The sequence below is a fragment of the Schistocerca serialis genome, chromosome 9 (assembly GCF_023864345.2).
Source record: "Schistocerca serialis cubense isolate TAMUIC-IGC-003099 chromosome 9, iqSchSeri2.2, whole genome shotgun sequence".
NCBI lineage: Eukaryota > Metazoa > Arthropoda > Insecta > Orthoptera > Acrididae > Schistocerca > Schistocerca serialis.
Genome location: NC_064646.1, coordinates 188,055,577 through 188,076,459, shown reverse-complemented (window position 1 = coordinate 188,076,459; position 20,883 = coordinate 188,055,577). Strand labels below are relative to the sequence as shown.

General features: G+C 36.6%; 1 protein-coding gene across 1 annotated transcript in view; it reads right to left on the bottom strand.

The window, feature by feature from the left end:
• Positions 1 to 20,883, bottom strand: part of LOC126419117 (uncharacterized) — a 524,657-nt gene that overhangs the window by 27,532 nt on the left and 476,242 nt on the right. Inside the window, exons 7-14 of the mRNA XM_050086215.1 lie at positions 12,922 to 13,023; positions 12,397 to 12,526; positions 11,479 to 11,697; positions 10,111 to 10,275; positions 8,737 to 8,892; positions 7,521 to 7,751; positions 6,304 to 6,516; positions 528 to 712 (exon numbers count right to left, since the gene is read on the bottom strand). Of these exons, the coding sequence (XP_049942172.1) occupies positions 528 to 712; positions 6,304 to 6,516; positions 7,521 to 7,751; positions 8,737 to 8,892; positions 10,111 to 10,275; positions 11,479 to 11,697; positions 12,397 to 12,526; positions 12,922 to 13,023 (1,401 nt within the window). The remainder of the gene's footprint in view (positions 1 to 527; positions 713 to 6,303; positions 6,517 to 7,520; positions 7,752 to 8,736; positions 8,893 to 10,110; positions 10,276 to 11,478; positions 11,698 to 12,396; positions 12,527 to 12,921; positions 13,024 to 20,883) is intronic.

The following is a 20,883-nucleotide window of genomic DNA, read 5'->3' as shown; positions in this document are numbered from 1 at the left end:
TTGTATTGCATGCAATCTCCTCTGCAGGCTGATTGCACTTCCCTAGTATTCTACGACTGCTAGTTAGTGTTTTTATTCTCCGTGTTCCCAGTTTCTTCCATTTTCTTTGTCGTAAGGTGGAAATCTATGGCTCTGGAAGTCAGATATTCACTGTAAACCTGAAGCTTACAATAGCCTACAGTTTTAACAAGCAGCATAATTCCATAAACTTATAACAAACACACAGATGATTTATCTGCACTTACAAGTGAAAAAATTGGACATTACTAATTAAAGACAGATTATGCTTAAAGTGTTGATGAGTAACAAAATATGTATGGAACAATAACATATTTTATTAAATAAATTCCACAGATTTGTGACAAATTGAATCTTCAAGAATGAATTTATTTAAAAAGGGGGTAAGCAGCAATAATTAAAAACAACATCTATACCATTATATTCACTACACTATTTTTAATAATATTTATAAGAATCTTATTTCTAAGTAGTAGAAGAAAGAATATGAGCAAGAGATGATTAGTCACCTTGTGGTAATTAGTTCCATGAACCTGTAAGAAGAGAAGAAGCAAAGCACTCCTTGTGGAACAATCTGGCAGATGCCCAACAGCAGCTCTCCCAGATCATCTTGGTAGTTCAAATTCCTAGCACGTTTGTACTCTGAGCTCAGAAGGTTGCCTCTTGGTCCTTTTGAAACAGACCTAACAAACACCTGGGAACATAAAATCAGAATCATTTTTACACAGTAAGAAGGCCTACATGTGTAATATGGTCTGCCTTCTAGCAAGACCACCATTATCTGTTTGTCTTTGACCAAATGTGTTTCACCACAGCAGCATCAAGAAGCGTTTGTTTATTTCCTCTTCTATTGAATTTCATGTTTCTGTGACTGCCCTGATGATGAAACCTGTTAACCCCATTTTCTACAAAATAAATTTATATTCTATACTTCCATAGTTTTTGCTGTGCTACATGAACAAAAAATTACTTTGGTGGACTGTAAGTAACTGAATGAGTATAGTCAACCACTCACTCACAACACAGAGGTAATATATCATCAAAACTAGGAGAATATAGTTCAGTGTATTGTTTTATGTTGAATTCATAGAGATGTGTTCCGTCTTTGCAACTAAATGAAATGCAGTTTTGTTTTTGCCATACACATTTCACTTCTTTTCTTTATGAAGCAACTTCAGTAGCAATTTAAAATGTTGTTAGTCTATATGTGTGGTCCCGTACATGTGTGCATTTGGTTCTTATGCGCCAGCTGGCCATTTTCGGCATTATTTCACCCACATTTATTATAAAACATCACATGCACTTCCATGAAAAGTTCAAGTGATGCGCTGTAATAAATCTCAGTGTAAAATGCTGGAAATCAGCCAACTGGAGCATGGGAACCGAATGCACATATCTACAGGACCACACATTTAGAATAACAACATTATAAATCACCACTGAAGTTGCTTCATAAAGAAAAGAAGTGAAATGTGTATGGCAAAAACAAAACTGCCTTTGATTTAGTTGCAAAGACGGAACATACCTCCATGAATTTGGAGCAACTTCGGAACAAAAGAAAACAGAAAAAATGAAGATTGTGTTAGAATTTTCAACTTCTTGTTCTGTATCTATCATTTGCTGGACCCCTCCTTCCATGAGTGACTCTCTTTACACATACCAATGTTATATACATAATAATGCTGTACTTCACTACATAATCTGTACACCTTTTAGAACCCACTAATATTTGACTAGACATTTACAAATACTGGAATTTTGAGGGGATGTATATTAATTTATTTTCAGCACTCTTAACATTAATTTTTTATTAACATGTTTCAACTAGCTAATTTATTTACTCATACAAGCAGGACAGCTCGCTTGAGTGAGTTGTAAAATTACAAGGAGACAGAATGACTAAGTAGTACTTCCAAGCAGGAGGCCAAATTTCAATATTGCTGTGGCACACAATACAAAAATACACAATATGTGAATCATACTCAAACTGGGGCCAGGGTGAACTATCCTCCTTCCCTAAAAAGACCCTATTACGAGCACACTGGCAGTTTTATATGCTGCAACCAGTGTGAGTTATGGTCGACCTAATTTTTTGTTGGTTTGACTCCTCATTACGTCTGAGGGGTTGGTCATGCACAGTCACTTTGAAGCCCAAATATTTAATATAGAAATAATTCTCAAACTCTTATTTAGTAGACAAACACATTAACAAAAAATAAAGGACACATACATAAGTCTAATGCGGGCAAAATATATGAAATAAGTGGATAAAATTCTCGTATGGCAATGATGTAAGCTAAATCAGATAGGTAAACTTCAAATTAAAGCATATTTATTTAATTAACTTTGGACATATAAGAATGGTGGCCTCACATGGATTTTCACATTCAAATGAAAACAATTAAAATGATTCATTAAGTGGTGCAAAATATGTAGTTACATAGTGTAAGCAAAGCATTGAATACAGAAACAAGTGTGAACGAAGTTAATTTAATTGCACTGTACCTCATGAAAACAGAAACATTTATGTCCATAATTGCAGCTCCCACTTTCAGTTGCAACATAAACTGAAGTTTAAACAATGGAAACTCCAGGAAGGAATATCAACAAGACAGACTGCTACTAACCATAAACAAGGCATGTTAAGTTGCAGATAGGCACAATTAAAAGACACTTACATAAAAATTTAGGCCACAGCCTTCATCAGCAAAAGAGAGAAACACACCATTCATACATACAAGCAGGCACACGCCATGCACACGATTACCAACTTCTGCACCTCGGGCCATAGTCCAGCTACCATGTGGGATGCACATTGGCAGTTTTATATGTCGCAACCGGTGTGGGTGATGGTCGATCTAATTCTTTGTTGGCTTGTCTCCTCATTATGTCTCAGGAACCCGTCACACACAGTTGCTTTGAAACCCACTCATTTAATATAGAAATATTTCTCAAACTCTGATGTAGTAGACAGACACATTAACAAAAAATAAAATAGATGAAACCCTGGTGGAGAATGCAGTTCAGTTGTTCCAGTCCTGGGTGGCACTGAGTCACAAGGGGATTGCTTCTTCATACCCAGTCAGTGGGTATGAAGGACAAAAGGTGACTGGAAAGAGAAGGAACTGGAGATCTGTTTCTGTACAAGGTTATGAGTGTAATTCCCTTTTGTGAAGGCTTCAGTGAGGCCCTTGGTGTATTTGGAGTGTGAGACCAAAATTACCCTTCCAACCTTGAGTAGAAACTGATCTCCTATGCCTTACCATTTGAGTCAACTACCACCTTCCACATACCCACCATCCAGCCACAAAGGAGCAATCACATTCTCTGCCCAAGTTCCAACTACTCTGGTGCCCTGAAATAAGGAATATGCCACCCGCTATCCTTCCCACCCCTCCCACAGTAGTATTCCTCTGCCCACTGAACTTATGCAATATCCTCCCCCATCGCTACTCTACTTCTGCTCCCCACCTCTTGCCTAATGACTCATATCATTGTAATAGATCTAGATACAAGACCTACCTCATACACCCTGCCGCCACCACCACCATCTCCAGTCCAATCACAGGAATCTCCTATACCATCAAATGCAGGGCAACACGTAAAAGCAGTCATGTGATCTACACACTAAGCTGCAACCTCTGTCCTGATTTCTACATGGACTTGACAAATAGCAAGCTGTCTGTTTGCACGAATGGCCACCGACAAACTATGGCCAAGAGGCAACTGGATCACTGAGTTGCTGAACACAATGTTCAATGAAGTGTGCTTCACTTCAAAGACTGCTTCACAGTCTGCACCATCTGGATCCTTTCTATCACCAGCTTTACTGTATTACGTGGGTGGGGACTCTCTCTGCAATATATCCTATGTTTCCTCAACCCCCCTGCCTCAACCTTCGCTAGTCCCTGTCCTTCACCTACCTATCCAATACCCTGCTCCCACTCCAGCACTATTCTGCCTTTGATTCCACTAGTGCAAACACTAATATTTTTTCTTTTCTCTCTTTTTCGACTCCCCTGCTCCCCCCCCCCCCCCCCCCCACCTCCTGACTGCACCTAGTAGCCCTAACCTGCCCCCATCACATCCCTGAATGCTCCTCCAAGTAACACTACAACACTACATCTTTCTCCACCCCTACTCTGCTCCCCCCCCCCCCCCTGCCCCAACCCTCCTTACATCCAACACCCACACCAGACTGATTCTCCAATCAGCTGCAGTTGCTGTCTGCCTTCTGTCCACAGAAGCTGGAGATAATGGTCATGCATGTGAGTTGTGGATGTGTGTGTATTCTACTTCAGAAGACGTTTGAATGTATATCAATCTTTTCGTTGAGCTCTCCATGATTCAGAATCTCCTCTATATGGTGAGCAGCAATGTACCCTTTTCATAGTATTATTGTTATTCCATCCTGGACTTTCCAATGTCTCTACCACACACGTACATCTGCTTCACCGTGTAGCCTCCTCAACAAACTCACCGATTCTCACAACTTACTAAAGGCACTGCTCAAAGAACTGCCGACCAGCAAAAGACTATCTACGGCTTACTGCTTATGCTTAAATGCCCTTTGTGATGTCATCCTTGCTTGCTTAAATAATAGCCTCCATTCAAATTTAAAGTTTATTATACATAGACATAATGTACTACAAAACAGACAAAATTACTGTGATTACCTTGCTACCTCTCATGAAAGTATCTACACTATTTTAAACATTTTATCAACGAAGTTAATGACTGCATACCTACATCCATCTTTGCAATGCAACAAAACTTAACTCCAAATTATAAATATCTATCAAATATTTTAAAATTTTATCTTTGTGCAGGGTCCATGGCTACACCATGTTTTGAGAATGAAAGCATGGTCTAAGTAGGCTGTACTCTTTTTCCTTTCTGTGAATCAGGCTGTATTCTTTTTATTTTCCATGCAATTGGTCGTTTCAATCATGGGTCATTTTGAAGCACATATCATAAGCTTCCAGCATCACTTCATGTTCTAATAAATTGCAGGTACATGTGAACAGGTATACATCATATTTATGTGGCACAAAAACAATACAATACACATGATTGTGATTATTAGCTGACACAAACAGAAAGCTGTCACTTCATGGTATAGGTACAGCTGTTAAGATATCAACAGCTGCATCTATACTATGGTAGTTTATTGTTTGAGTCAGCTAATGGAAATAATCATGTATACGACTGTATTGTTTTTGTGCCACATACTCGCAGAAATATGATGTATACCTGTCCACACGCACCAGTGATGTATTAGAATGTGAAATGAAGCTGGAATCTTAACATATGTGTTCAAAATGACCCATGGTTGAAACTAGCCAACTGCACAGAAAATAAGAATACAGCCTATTTGGACCATGTTTTCATTCTCAAACCTATCAAATAGCAGATAGTGTTTTCTCATCCATTATAGATGTCAGGTAAAGCTGTGGGACATGCATGGTGCTTTCATTTTATGTGTAACTGTGGAGCATCACTGGTATTGGCACATTGCATATTAACTTTTAATAAATCTTCCGTAATTCTTTATACATATGCCCAATTTGAAATGTAATTTGTTGAGGTGATTACTGGCTTTCTCAACTTTCTTATGACACACATTATGAGCATATTGCATTGGTGGTTCATTTGTTATTAATTTTATAAACTACAGTAATTAGAAAAAATCGCAACTTTCATAATTTTAGGTCAAGAATTAAGTTGCAATGATCTCATCTCATTGCCAAGATTTCTTTGGCATCCCTGCTTTTCCTGTAATATGTTTGGAAGGTTTGTAATATATTTTCATTCAAATATATTGATTTCCATCTTTGTTTTGTCCTTTTTTCTACCTTTGTCTCAAGTCTAACTTTCTCAGCCAGCAGGTATGCTATATGGACAGGGGAAAACCTCTTATCCTGTTGCTTAGCCATCACTGCTGCCTGAATGCTTTGCATTTCTGTCTCTCGCTACGTGCCTTGGTTGACTGGATACATGAGTCATCAAACATTCTTCACCTTCTCTCACTTGTGAGCTGGCATCATAATGACACACCTTTCCTCCATGAGGATGGACTATTAATCCCCACCTCTTAAATGTGTTTATCAGCAATAATGGAAACCACCTCCTGAATATAAGAACTGTAAAATTTATTTATTCACATTTTTATTTATGTTTCTACTATATTTGACCATCTTTGGAATTATATGTCATTTTTGGAGACATGAGGTAATGACAAATAAAATTTCAAAATTTTTTCAGAGACTATAAACTGGTATATACCTGGGAACTGTCAACAATATGCTGACCACGTAGAGAATTTGTGAAACTGACTCCCAGCTCTGATGAGAAGGAATGCATTGGCGACAATGTCCCTGAAGATAGTAACAAGGAGCGCACAACAGAACTAAGTTCACTGAAGACAACAGCTGAATTATGGCACCAAATATCCAAATTGCACTGCCACAGTGATCCAGCACGCAAGTCAGCTTCATTCTACAAAGACAATGCAACAGACAAAAAGTTATTATCAGCTAGAGATAGGAATGAATTATATGAAAGTTTCATAAGTTACATAAACTTACTTTAATCAATGTATCATAATTTCAATAGCTGTAATCATTCTCACTTCAAATAGTCTATTTCCTACTATCTACATTTTCTCAAGACAATTCCACTGATTTTAATTTATTTCAGCACTCAGAATGTAATTTTTGTTTTGTTTATGGGGGAGGACATATCAGTCAGTAATTTTACATGGAAGGAAGGAAGGATGATTATGGTTTAACATACCGTCAATGTTGAGATCATTAGTAATGCTGCACAAGCTTGGGATGTTTCAAGGATGAGGAAGGAGATTGGTTGTGCCCTTTCAAAGTTAACATTCCAGCATTTGAGTGGGTTAATTGAGAGAAATTGTGGAAAACCTACCTCTACATGGCTGGATGCAGATTTGAACTGTTGCCCTCCTGAATACAAGTCCAGTGTGCTAACATCTGCACCACCTTACTTGGTGATTAAAGGTGGAATACAAACTTGAGTGAAACTAGAATCCTTACTGCAAACGAAGTACCTTCCTCTCTTGTGTATGTGAGGAAGTCAAGTTGGTATGGTACGGACGCTCTATGAGATGTGGCCTACTTTGAGTGTCTGAGTGAGCAGATTAACATGTTAAAAGAGGGCAAGGACATACCCTCTCCAATAGAGCCTAGTCCTGTAGAACACTGGGATATTCAAATGAACCTTTGGAAAAGAATGAACCACATGGTCTTAACTGACATCAGGTACATGAAACTACTGCCAATATTAGTGTAGTGTACAGCAGTAGTCACTAATGTTTAAGAATATACTTCATGACTTTAAATCAATTCTTGAATTTTCTCCTGCAGGCTGAAATCTACAGAACACAATTTGGGACCATACAAGAACACTGCATATATTGATTATGTGTTTATTGTATGATGGATTTACAACATGTGGGTAGTTAGAAATGAACTTACCAGACCCTTTGGCATTCTTTGATGCTTATCTCTTGTAAGGACAAAATCATAATCCTCCAGATGCTTAAGATTTTCACCATAAACAAACTGAAGAACACGAACAACACTTTCAAGCAACTGACGAGTGTTTGGAGAAAATGATATAGGAATTTTTTTGTTGTTTCTCTGTCTCCTCTCTTTCCTTTCTTCTCTCCTTTGTCGTATTTCTTCTACTATGTCACTGAGCTGAACCTGTAATGGAATTTGTAAGTCTTCCTTTTTTATTCTGTTTCGCACACGTTAACTCGGATAATATTTTTCAAACAATTGAAATAGCAGTTTTTTCTATTTTTTTAATGTCTCAGGAGAATGGTAATTTGACCTGAACACAGTTGAAACTTTGCAAGTTGGTCTTCAGTATATACCATATCTACAAAATCATTTTGCTCCACTGGGATGATGATATTTTAAATTACTTGTTTCTCCGTTTTGTTTCTACATCACTCTATTCTAAGTGCATATGATTTACTTTTGTATCAAAAGGAAAATTCACTTGAGAAAACTATAAAATTATGACATACTATTGATCAGTACTTACTTACCTACAAGATGCAAAATTCTTAGTACTGTAACACAGAAACAATAAAATTAGAAGAAGCTATCCTAGCTTTTGAGACTATTTGTTCCCATGTCAAGGATGAAAGAAAGATATGTTAGAGTTGAGAAAGTTTAAAAAAGAAGAGCATGTCAGTCAGACCATAGGATGAGGGGGCTCCGTCTGCTGTAAGGTGAAGTTTATAAACACATGTAATTAATAATTAGGAAAATTTGCAGTCCTGACCATCAAAACAAATTAATGTAAATTAACAGCTGAATCATGTTGCTACATGTACCCTACCCTACCCCTATGTCATAAACTTGTGTCCATACATTTCAAGCACTTGGGACAGTTTTTAAAGTTTCTCATGAAAAGAAGCAGTCATATGAGCAATGCAGGCACTCAACTTTCTCTTTGATTGCATTGACTGATGAATAATTTCATGGTTATGTTGCAGTGTAAAGGTGACATGTAAGAAAACTACAATTTTCTATTTATAAATATTAATCATCAGAAAAAAGGTATAAACAGAAGTTACAACTATTTTAAAAACAGATAAAACTTTTTAAAAGTTCACTTCAATATAAATAAGGCAAGTACGAAGCCGTATAAACTTTTCTACACTAAGCAGTGCCGTACCTTAAGTTGTACAATTCTCTGCTCATCTATTTTATGCAGGCCCAGACTAGCAATAGCTTTTGCTCCTGGAAGAATTAGTGTCTCCTTCCCTGCATCATCTCTTTGACCCAATGTCTGTGATGTGAACCAGGTATGGAAGCTGTTTAAAAATTCCGCCTGAAAACAGGAAACATACACACAATAGTACTTGTATATGACACAGACTGAGGGCAGAAGGGGGGGGGAGGAGGGAGGGGGGATGAGGGAGTGGGGAGGAGGTAGGGGGAGGGGGAGGAGAAATGGCCAATATATGCTTTCATTCACATGTATTGCACTAGTGCATTTGAAAGCCTCTCTTGTCTAATTCAATATAAATCTATATTTCAGAATGTATGTTCCATCACAAACTTTCCATTATCCCCAGTTTTTCACAAAAACATGCATTTTATCAGGTTTATTAAACAAGAAAGTAAACATATACTTTTCTCAAGGTTTGTTTTACGTTTATTTTTAACAAATTTCTTTCCCTTTGCTTCTCCGTTTTCATTCTCCAGTCTGACACACTTTAATACTTTCTTTTGTATATAAAAGTAATGATATACTTTTCCTTGATTCGCCAGGTCTCATATTTTTCTCATCCCCTTATTTTATCTAACAATCCTATGAAATACTAAGATTTCTTTTGAGTTTAACTGTATTTTTTACCTATAAGTATAAAGCACTGGCAACTCGTCTTGGAAACTGAATCACAACTGTTATTAAATTAGTAAATCTGACTCATTTCTGTCTTGTCTTTCTCATGATTCAGGATTTGGAGTAATCCAGACCACCATCCAGTGGTATGGCTACAGACACTCTCACACTGCTACTGTCACTGCTGCTGCTGCTACTACTACTACATGAATCTGACAGAAAGAATTAGAACAGTCAATAAGCTAACTGCAAAGTTTAAAATTTGAAACTACTGACAATACTGGGCTCCAGGAAACTAACAGATCAAGGATGAGAGCTAAGATAGTAAAAATGCACAGTATGCAGATGCAAATAAAATATATAGAAACATGAGAAGCAAAAATCAATAGGTGTAGAATTTACCAGTAATTCGTTTGTTAGCATAAGGAAGTGCTGTGATTGTGAATAATAAATACTAAACTTTTCTTAATTATAACAAAGATGATCCAATTGCTATTATTTATTTATTATTTATTTTTAATGATTTTAAAAAATACTTAGCATTCCATTACTGAATAAGTGTCTGTATGAATTCCATGGTTTTATTTCACTAGTACATGACAGGAGCTGCTACTAGCTGTCACAGCTGGCATAAGAGCAAGAAATCAAATGCAATTGGATGAGAATGATTATGAGACTTTACTTGCAGAAAACAAAGCCTACCAGTGGAGTATAAAGTGGATTGTTTACAGCACATGCAGAACAGTCTTTCTTGGCCTTTATAACAGACAGCATATTGAAAGATGCACTTCCGGCTTCCCTTGTTATATCTTCTATATTATGAGCTTCATCTAGGATTACTATTTCTCCTTTCAGATTTAGCTGCATCTGAAAAGTAAAATGCAAGTCAGTTATATTTAGTCCAGTATTTGTTTTCTAGTTGCACTAAATCACAATGATAAAAAAGAGGAGACAGTATTATAAAGATCAGATATTTTCGTAAGTGTTACCATCCAGTCCACTAAGATTTCTCTTTCGAATAATACACTTATTTTACATAAACTACATTTTCAAAAGCAGTGTACCGAAAAATTTTTGCAGTAAATTTTTATTTATGGTAATTCTCAAATGTTTAGAAGACACCCCTAGACAATTTCAGTTATTGTAGTATTAATGTCCCACATTAGTGTCTGCTGTACACAAAATCTTGCCTTTCAGTAAGCACACTTACCACTTTCATCACTGTCTGAAATTTATACCTGCTCCACTGTTCCTACTGATATTTTCACAACATTTCTTGCTGATGAAGTACAGCAACTTCTGGATGAACATCTAGATAGCAAATCATTATCAAATCAATGAATTTTATTTAGATTTACAATTGCTTCATATCTGTGGACCAAGTGTTTAAGCAGTTCAAGAGTGCAACTCTTTTAGCTTCAGTAGTAGTAATTTCTGTTTTGTCTCAAATTCACATTTGATGTAGGGCTGTCTGTATCTTATGATGGACTGAAATATTTTTGGTAAGATTCTGCTAAAAATGTTGTCTGTTGCATTACAATATTTATATGCTCCTCCTCCAGATTTGATAATATTTCCTTTGAGGGCTGTCTAACGCCGTACTTTTGTTTATGTCAAACTTATCAATAGTCACAGACTGTTATTTGCAATCTTATTTTAATTCTGTCAGGCTTGCATTTCCATATTTATGTCAATCTATATTTTCCACTACTACACTAACTTAACATTTCGTGCATTTCTGTCTTACTGATAGTGCACAGTGCTTTTCAGCTTAATGATAAATCACGGAAACATCATACATTTGCACGATTGCATTTTCTCCTTAATTTTTCACAATTTGAAGAGACAAAAGTATTCACTCTTCCATCTGCATTTCGGCCAGCTCTAAATTGCTCATAATTTATTTTATTTCTTCTTATGCTCAAATAAAAGGATGATGAGAAATTTTACTCACCCAATATTTAAAATCCCAGCTCCAAAGTGATTATTAATTACACTAAAAATATTTTCCTGAAGAATGCAACTTCTTATGCTATATTATATTATTACAATTTAACTGGTATTACTTACTGAATCTCTTACAGCAGGCTCAAGCAGATAGTTATATGGGCAGATAATAAGGTCTGCTGTAGTAATTAAGGAACGTGATGCAAAGTAAGGGCAAGCATTTTTTTTGCGCCCTATATCAACAAGATCTTCTATATCCATTGGTGTTGGGCAACCTAGACGGCTGAGATTATCATGTGTCTTTATGATGCCTACATTGTCACAATAGGAACAGCCAGTACCCTGAAAAAAAATAATAATAATATTGCATAGACATGACTATATGATGAGTACAAAAAAAGAGTTAAAACTACAAATCCATAGGTCTAGAGATTGTTAGACTTTTTCTGCCAGTTGATGTACCTTTAACATTAAGAAATGCTTTGTATATGTGAGAAATAGAGTTCCACTGTGGTTAGGGTGCTACGTATATCTATTGGTTGGTCCTATAACTGGCTCGGTAAGTCACTTGCATGTTGAATGAAGCCTGAATGAAGCCAAGTGTGAATTTGGTTCAGAATCAATTTTTTAATACTTGGCTCCATTTAAACTGATCAATATTTTACTCATTCCAAATCATGAAGGTTTTTCTTAGACACATGATAATTTTTGATCATTTTAAAACATTTTTCTGTGTTTAAAATAACTTGTTGAACATTTCACAACATTTTTACTGAATTTTTTTTTGTGAACTGTATGAAGTTCATGATCTGTGGAAAACGGGTATGTAGGCATTTGGTATAATGTTCTTTGTGGTGAAGAAAGAAAATACATGGCAGTGCAACAAGCAAGGGCTTAGCAGGAATTCTGTTTAATTGCAGCCCAGCTTATAGAAGCACTTGGGCTACATAGATGAAACAATCTGTGCATATTACAATGATTAACATTGCGTCCAACCTCATCAACATCAGAAATAAGAAATTAATTGCCTTTGGTACTTACCATAGCGCCATTAACCTTCACTGATTCCTCTTCTAGCAGTTGGCGGCAGAGTTCAGTTTTGCTTTGGAATTGTTTATCATCAGCTGCTTCATGAATGCAAAACTGTTCACGACTAGCCAGGACACACATCCTGAAAAAATTATGAGGAACTGTGGTTTCATGTAATGATACAAGTCACTGATGTTTTTATTACTGCATAACACATGGTGCATCTTCACTGCACAAATAAAAAACACATGAGAAGGTAACACACTTAGTAAGAGCATTTTCAACTGTAGCTACCTAAAGAGTTTGCAATACTACATTTTTCACTTAACATACTACATAGTATTTATAAAGTGGCCAGACAGGAATCCAGATATGTCTAGAGTCTTCATCACTGCTCCATCTCACTCAATGTATGTACATGACTTTCATACTGGCTGTGCTTTTAAGTCACAAATATCAAACCAGAGGCAGGCTACAAATAGTTCATAACTGAAGAGTGTTTATACATTATGCAGACAGTATGCTATGCTATCTTACCTCACATCCCTATATGCTGTTTTGCGCAGCTCAGAAACGACATGTTTTATTTGCATGTGTGTTCTGGTTCCATAGAAGATTTTGGGACACTTTATACTAGACCTGGAATAATAAAATTCAGTTACTGATTTAATGCAAGGAATCCTAAAGCAACAGTGTCTAATAGAATTAAGGGTGCAAAACAGTAACATTTTACAAAAATTGATAATATGAGGTGCTATCCAAAATTTTCAGGACTGGTGCTGCCATCTGTTGAAAACCTTACCTTGGACTAATGGTCACCATCACGATTTCTGGAAGTCCTGTTCCTTGAAGGAGTTTATTACCATCAGGTATGCTTCTTGAATCCTCTCTAGAGTGTCGAACTGACGACCTTTCAACTTGAGTTTCAGTTTTGGGAATAGCGTGAAGTCGCAAGGTGCCAAATCTGGCGAACACGGTGGGTGGGGTACAAGCGCCATGTTGTTTTTTGCCAGAAAGGTCCCAGTGAGCATGGATGTGTGACAGGGTGCATTGTCGTGATGCAGCAGCCAGTTCCCTTGACATCAAAGTTCGGGCCATTGTCGCCGCATGTTTTCATGGAGCCATTGCAAAACGTCACAGTAGTATGCGGAATTCACTGTTTGGTTGGGTGGGACAAATTCTTTGTCCACAATGCTCTTCACTTTGCTCTTGTCTCGCTTTTTTGGGTCTTGGAGAGCCCGGGCTCTTTCACCGGGATGATTGTTGCTTTGTCTCTGGGTCATAACCGTAAATCCAGCTCTCATCACCACTGATAACCCGTGACAAGAAGGTTGGATCATCAGATGCGGTCTGACGAAGGTCTGTGCACACTTCAACATACTGTGGCTTCTGATCAGCAGTCAAGATCCTTGGAACAAATTTTGTGGCGACACGATGCATGCCCAATTTATCAGTCAACATTCGTTGACATGTTCCATAACCAATACCGATTTCATCTGCAACATCTTGAATGGTTCGATATCGATCCGCACAAACAAATTGTTGAAGTTTGGCAACAATGTCTGGTGTTGTGCGGCTAACAGGCCTTCCAGTGTGAGAATCATCTTCGACGTCTGTACGGCTGGCCCTGAACCGAGCATGCCATTCAAACACAGTGTACGGCTCATGCCCTGTTCCCCAAATACTTTTTGAATCATTGCAAGGGTCTCCGTAGCACTTTTCCCGAGATTCACACAGAATTTGATACACAAGCGCTGTTCTGTTCGCAGATCCATCTTAAAATCGCCACACATCAAACACAGAGTATGACAGGAATCACTGTGGACACGCAACATCTACCCCCAGCTGAATGCCACTATGCACACTGACTCGCCAGATATGCAGCTCTCGCCAGCTAGCGGTGCAAAGATCAACTACTCCTACTTTCCAGATGGCAGCACCAGTCCCGAAAATTTTGGATTCCACCTCATAATGGAATGCACGAATAAAATGAATGCTATAAAATGGGGTAAATAGAAATGAAACATCCAAGAAAGTTCTCTGGTATTGTGTTGGTACACAAATGTGAATATAATTCAAACAATTAAAAGTTTTGTTTGTCTAGGTTGGTAGTGAACCAGTCTAACGGGGAAATAAGTTGATGTTATTGTCAGTTGATGTTTTGTTCACTCTATAACAAAAATTGGATGTACCATTGAATTTGATTACTTCAAACTTACAAATAAGGTGTCAGTATAAATTTTGTTGTTTTAATTTAAGTACACAGCAAGTAAATTTTCAATCCCATTTCATTAACCAAAAGTAACTTTTAAAGTATTCTTTAATCTGACTTATGTTTCAGCTAATTGAAAATGTAGGATTCTGCTTTTGGAATTTGTGGGGTGAACTGAAGCAGTGACCGCCAGTGTTTCTTCAGAGGAAGACCCAGAATTTGACAGAAATGAAGAACCATCTGGCACTTTTCTCAGCCGAGGAGATTATGTTGTCATTAAAGTATATGAAAACGCAAGCAGTCATTTGGATTGTATGCATGTAGAATTTATTATTTAGATGGCAAAGGTTACGTTTATATCTCTTTGAAAGAAAAACAAAACTGATTAAAACATAAGGAGCCATTTTTTAGTCAAGGAGATGTTGCTCAAACGCTCTTCCTTAGTTCTTGTGGTATGATGTGTAGATTCAAAGACACTGTTTTTGAGCATGATGTCAGTGACTTGATGTATAGTTTTTATTTCTTTATGTTATAAAAGATTGAGCTACACTATCTTATAAATCTGATTTTCATATTTCTTTTCAAAACTATCAGTTTCTTCTTTTAAAATTGAAAACTGTCTCTATTCACCCCATTTTACAGTAACAGACAGAAAAAGTTATTATAATGTAACAAAACAAGTAGAAGAATGTTAGGTCTTTTCCTAAGCAAAAGTAGAAAATCTGACAAACAGCCATCAAAGCACACAGAGAGGTAGAACTGGTTATCACATAGGAAAGAGCAAATAGGCATCATTTCATTGCAAGAGCTGTTTAATAATTGAATACATTCAAAACAGATGGCTCACAATTCACAATGTAAAATGATAAGAATGTAGATCAAATTATTTTGAGTATATGCATTTTGGGGACTTGAGTCTGAGACAGTTGGAAGTCATGGCGTGTGAACAACATGCAGTTGTAATGATTGTTTCAAAGACTGTCATGTGAGACACAAGTGCAATAGAACTTATCAGTTAACACATAATCCCTCTAGAATAAAATGTGGTAGAATATGCAACAACAATAAGCTTTAGGAAATTCTGATGGTCAACAATGAACAGAAGTCACATTTGTTAGTAATATGTAATCTGAACTTGATTAAATCTTGACACTAGTATCATGAGAACAAATTTGTTTCATTGCATTATTATAATGTCTCACTTGGTGTATAATTCAAAATATAATTTGCATTTTATTTCATTGTATTTTCCCAAACCGCAACGTAATTTTTTTCTGCCCTGAGGCGATATCTCTTCAAATAGTATGGTACCTTATAGTAACTTCTTTTCACTATATACATTTTGTCTTGACATACATGTTCAGTGCATTTATTTTCATCAGTGACATCAGATGAAACAAATTAATATAAATAAAAAGTGCAATTTTCAGTTACAAAGAACTAAGATGTAATGTAAAAGCTCAAAATTCCTATGACCAGGGAAAGGGTGGGAAGCTGGATCTAAATTATGATGTTTTAGTAACATTGGTTACCATTTTTTACAGAAGACAAAACTTTACAACAATATTGCAACTTCAGCTCATATAAAAATTAATAAAATATCTGTCCTTCCCCCCTCCCAAAGGAAATACAGGAACATAATAATTCAAAAGTCTATCTACTTCTGCTGATTGAGTATCTCACAACAATCACCATGTCTTCTGATAATCTACAATTTGATAAAGTTACAGCTGTAAGTTATACAAAATTATTTATAATACATTACTGTTTTAAACATATAGCTATATTGAGGCACCTATGAGTACATACGCACTCGTAATTTATTACTGCTGTCTGAGTATCTTTCTACAGTGACAATGTCTTCTGATAAACTACAATAGAATAAATTGTAGATTGACGGCTGCATGTGCAAGTCTCAGTTATTATTCCAAAGGTCTAGGAAAGAAACACTGGAAGATTATGGTTTAATGGCCCATCAACAATGAAGTATTTAGAGGTGGAGTACAAGCTCATGTTGGGAAGACGGAATGTCCCTTAATTGATTTAGGAAAATCATTAAAAACCTAGAGCTGCATGGCTGGACAGGTATTTGAACCAATGACCCCTGAATACAAGCCCAGTACCTTAACTAATGCACTGTCTCACTCGGTCAAGGGTCACATTCAATGATAAGTTGGTTCTAACATTTTTTCCCCAGCAATTAATAGCATGTACACATCTTGCAAATCTTTGTGTTTGCAAAAAGAGATCATGTGGCATTGTTACCTGCAGAAACTGAAAATAATATAACAATATTGTGCAGTCTCTCTTAAATGGAATTTTATAAAATTTCACCCGCCAAAGTTAATGATCAAACTTTATACTTTAGAAGCTTAATGATGAGCATTTGTTTTGTTTCATATATCTGCTCATAAAATAAAAGAAGTTTATTTGTCTTTGTTCTCCAAGATTATGGAAAATATAGGTATTTCCTTGCTTCATTTTCACCTTCTGAGTACTTTATGACTACTATTACTGCTATTGCTATTAGTCTGTTGTATCCTGACACAGGCATTGGTATTTCATTAAGTTAGTAGATGTTGTTCAGGCTTCTGTGGCCACTTGTTGACATATTGCCTGTGGGTTTGTGTCTCAGAATCTTCAGACGACATTTTCACAGTGACTTTTTTTGATGATTTGTCTGTACATGTATCTGGCATTGTCAAGGATAGCACATAATGAGCTTGAACAACAGAATAGTTTTGTTTATGCATGTTTCACTCAAAGGGATATAAATGAGAACAACATGCAATCAGTAAATAAATTATTTTTGACAGTTCACCATGAATGGAATTCTTACAAAGACGATGAAGGTTTATACACAGTCTATGTCCTCATTTTCAGCAATTAAGAAATGGTGTGGTTGGTACAAATGTGACTGTATTCACACTGCAGATACTCAACATCACTGATCTTTCAAAACTGCAAGCAAAATAAAACATAAATTATGATTTTGTTGACATATGGAATTCAGTAGCTCCAGAATATTTCATCGACGAAAAAACATCAGTTTACAGATGCACAAGAAAAATTTTGTTTGTTTAACTTCACTGGTTTTGACACTTTAAACTGTCATCTTCAGAAGTGAAATAGGCTCAGATCACTGGTAAGCCAACTACAAAAATAATGGCTTGGCAAATTATACATATATAAAGCAAGTACATAGGAAACAAATAGTCAAAGATTGAACAGCAGAAGGAGGTTTGTTAAAGCAAATGTGAAATGTTAAGCTTGAGAGCCACAAGATATCTTTGTTATGAAATGAATGAAATAGAGGGACATCACTAAAAATATATATATGTATGATGAATCGCAAACATGAACTGCCACATTGGAAATCGTGCATAGTACATGCAACACAAGTCAGCCAACACACTGATGACATGAAGTGCATTGACCATGCTTATCACAAAGTGGGAGTGCCAGTGTACATAAAAACTGTAATTAAACCCACAACAGCTGCAAGACAAGTGTGCAACAAGCCTTATAAAATTGTACAAAAAGATTAGCAGTAGCATTTAAACTGACAATAACCCATGGATCACATGTTAAGCAGACATACAAAAAAATAACATCAGTACTTTGTAAAGAGAGCTAAGCAAAGGAAGGATGGTAAACTGCGATTATCAGTTTATGGTGATGCCATGGGCCCCTGGAACAGCCACAATACGTTGAACTGTTCAGTATCCTGGAAACGAGGCCAGCCACTGGATGTGCGTCAACAGCAAACACAAGCGAGTGAATTGCACTCGGGGCTTTGACAGCAGGGAGTGGACTGCCCTGACCCAACAGTGTGTGAGGGGCCCCAGAGTGGGTATACAAAGCTGACTTGGTGTGCAGAGCTGTGCCTGTAGCTTATCAGATGCTGAATAAAAGCTAGGGTGTGGAAGCTAATACATATTGGTAGGAGTTTTAGCAAGTTTGCATGTGATATTTACATATTAAAAATAAGCAGTAGTCATGGCTAAAATGAGGAGCAGTCATGGCTAAAATGAGGAGTATTCATGGCTATACTGACAAGACATCATCAGAAAGTAAAAACCCTATGTTACAAGGAAGTCATTAATACGTATTGGATACAAACAACAATATAAAATTACTTTAAAATCTGTGAGAAAGCCTGCTTTGATTGTGTAGTCAGATACAACACGAGTTGGACACGAAGTAGGTTACTATTAATCATTTAACAGAGAAGCTAGACAATCAAAGAACAGTCTGTTTTTCAATGCAAGTTGGACATTCAGTAAATCTTTTAGAGTTAAAGCAGGTATGTTTACAAATTTCAACTTCTAAAGATTCATTTTGCATCCTTTGTCAGCTATATGCAAACCAAATAAAGGTTTTCCTGTGCAGCTGTTGACTGACCTTTCACCTTTGTTGAGATAAAGGAATTACACAGTATGGTGCTGGATGATAAGTGATTACAGGTGCAGAAACTAATGATATGGTACATATATAAGAAGAAAGGATATGTAATTTTTATATCAGGAATTAACTATGAGACAACTTAGGTCGGATAGTGTAAAACAACAACTGGTAAGTCGTCCACATAATAAATTATTTTTATTATTATCTTGATACTGCCACTCTCATATTAGGATATTTTTAAACAGACCTGAAGGTAGTCACAACAGACCAAAGTTAATAGTTTGATGACAACTTTTGTGATGATGGACTTGAATTAAAGAAACATATTATTCTGTATCAACTGGATGAAATGATACATGAAAGGATAAAGAATTCTTGAAATTACTGCAACCACTTGCCTTTTGTTTTGTTCTTCAGTTCTTTCATTTTCCCATTATTTGTTTTTCTATCCACCTACCAATTCATCATCGGATGGTACATATTTATTGTTTTGTCCGCAGCAGTGTGGAAGTCGTGTAACTGTGGCAAAATGTGTAAACAAAACATGTAAGCATTGAGTGTGGTGAGAATTGACACACACACACACACACACACACACACACACACACACACACACACACACACAGAGAGAGAGAGAGAGAGAGAGAGAGAGAGAGAGAGAGAGAGAGAGAGAGAGAGAGAGAGAGAGATACTTACTGATGCCAGTGTGTATTACAAGAGATGGAGAAAGAGACTCTTCATCCAAACAGAAACTTCTTGACATAACTTTAGCCATACTCTTTCGTTTATTTATGTTTTGTAAAGCATGTGGAACTTGTTACCTGTGGCTAAGCATGCAAAGTATAGTACAGTTATAATCACTGGAAAACATTCATTATGTTTTCCAGAGTGGTGTGTACATGAACATGCAACCAACTGATACTGATTAACAGTAAGAAAGCAACAAAATCTATTGCATAATGTGAATAATTCTTGCCATACTCAGTGCTTACATGTTTTGTTTATACATCTTGCCACAGCTACATAACTCCCACGCTGCTGCAGACAAACAATAAATATGTATCATCTGACGATGAATCGCTAAGTGGTTTGAAACTGGTAATGGGAAAATAAAAGAACTGAAGAACAAAACAAAAGGCAACTGTCTGCTGTAATTTCAAGAAACCTCTATTCATCACAGTTGCAGTGTTCCTCATCCATAATGGATAAAAGTTTACATGAAAGGATGTCTGGCTTTTGAAGGACAAAAATCGTTTTCGATCAAGGCAATGATTCTGTGTACTACGGTGCTGTACACCCATGGTCTAGGGGCAGCATTTTTGACCAGTAATCAATATGTCCTTGGCTTAGCATTTGTCTAAATATAGTGGTCTGTGAAGTGAAATGGGAAGATAAAGGTTTTTGGTCACACAAATATTAGGTGCTACAACGAGCAGCAGAAAATGGTATCATGGGAGTGGGATTTGTTATGAACAGGAGGGTAGGGGGGAGAGTGATTTACTGCGAACAGTTCAGTGACAGAGTAATTCTCATTAGAATTGATAGCAAAAACAATGTCAACAACAATGGCTGAAGCATACATACTGGCATCACAAGCAAAAGATGATGAGGTATAGAAAGTATTTGATTGTACTGAATGTGTTAATTCAATATATATAGGTAGATGAAAGTATACCAATTTGGGTGACTGGAGCACTGTAGCAGGGGAATGAATAGAAGAGTTATTGGAGAATATGGACTTGGCAGTAGGAATCAGAGGAGAAAGTCAGTCTGAATTAGGCTACAGATTTCAGTTAGTAATAGTGAATACACTCTATAGAAGTCACAAGAAAAGAAAGTATACTTGGGAAAGGAATGGAGAGACAGGAAGATTCCAAGCA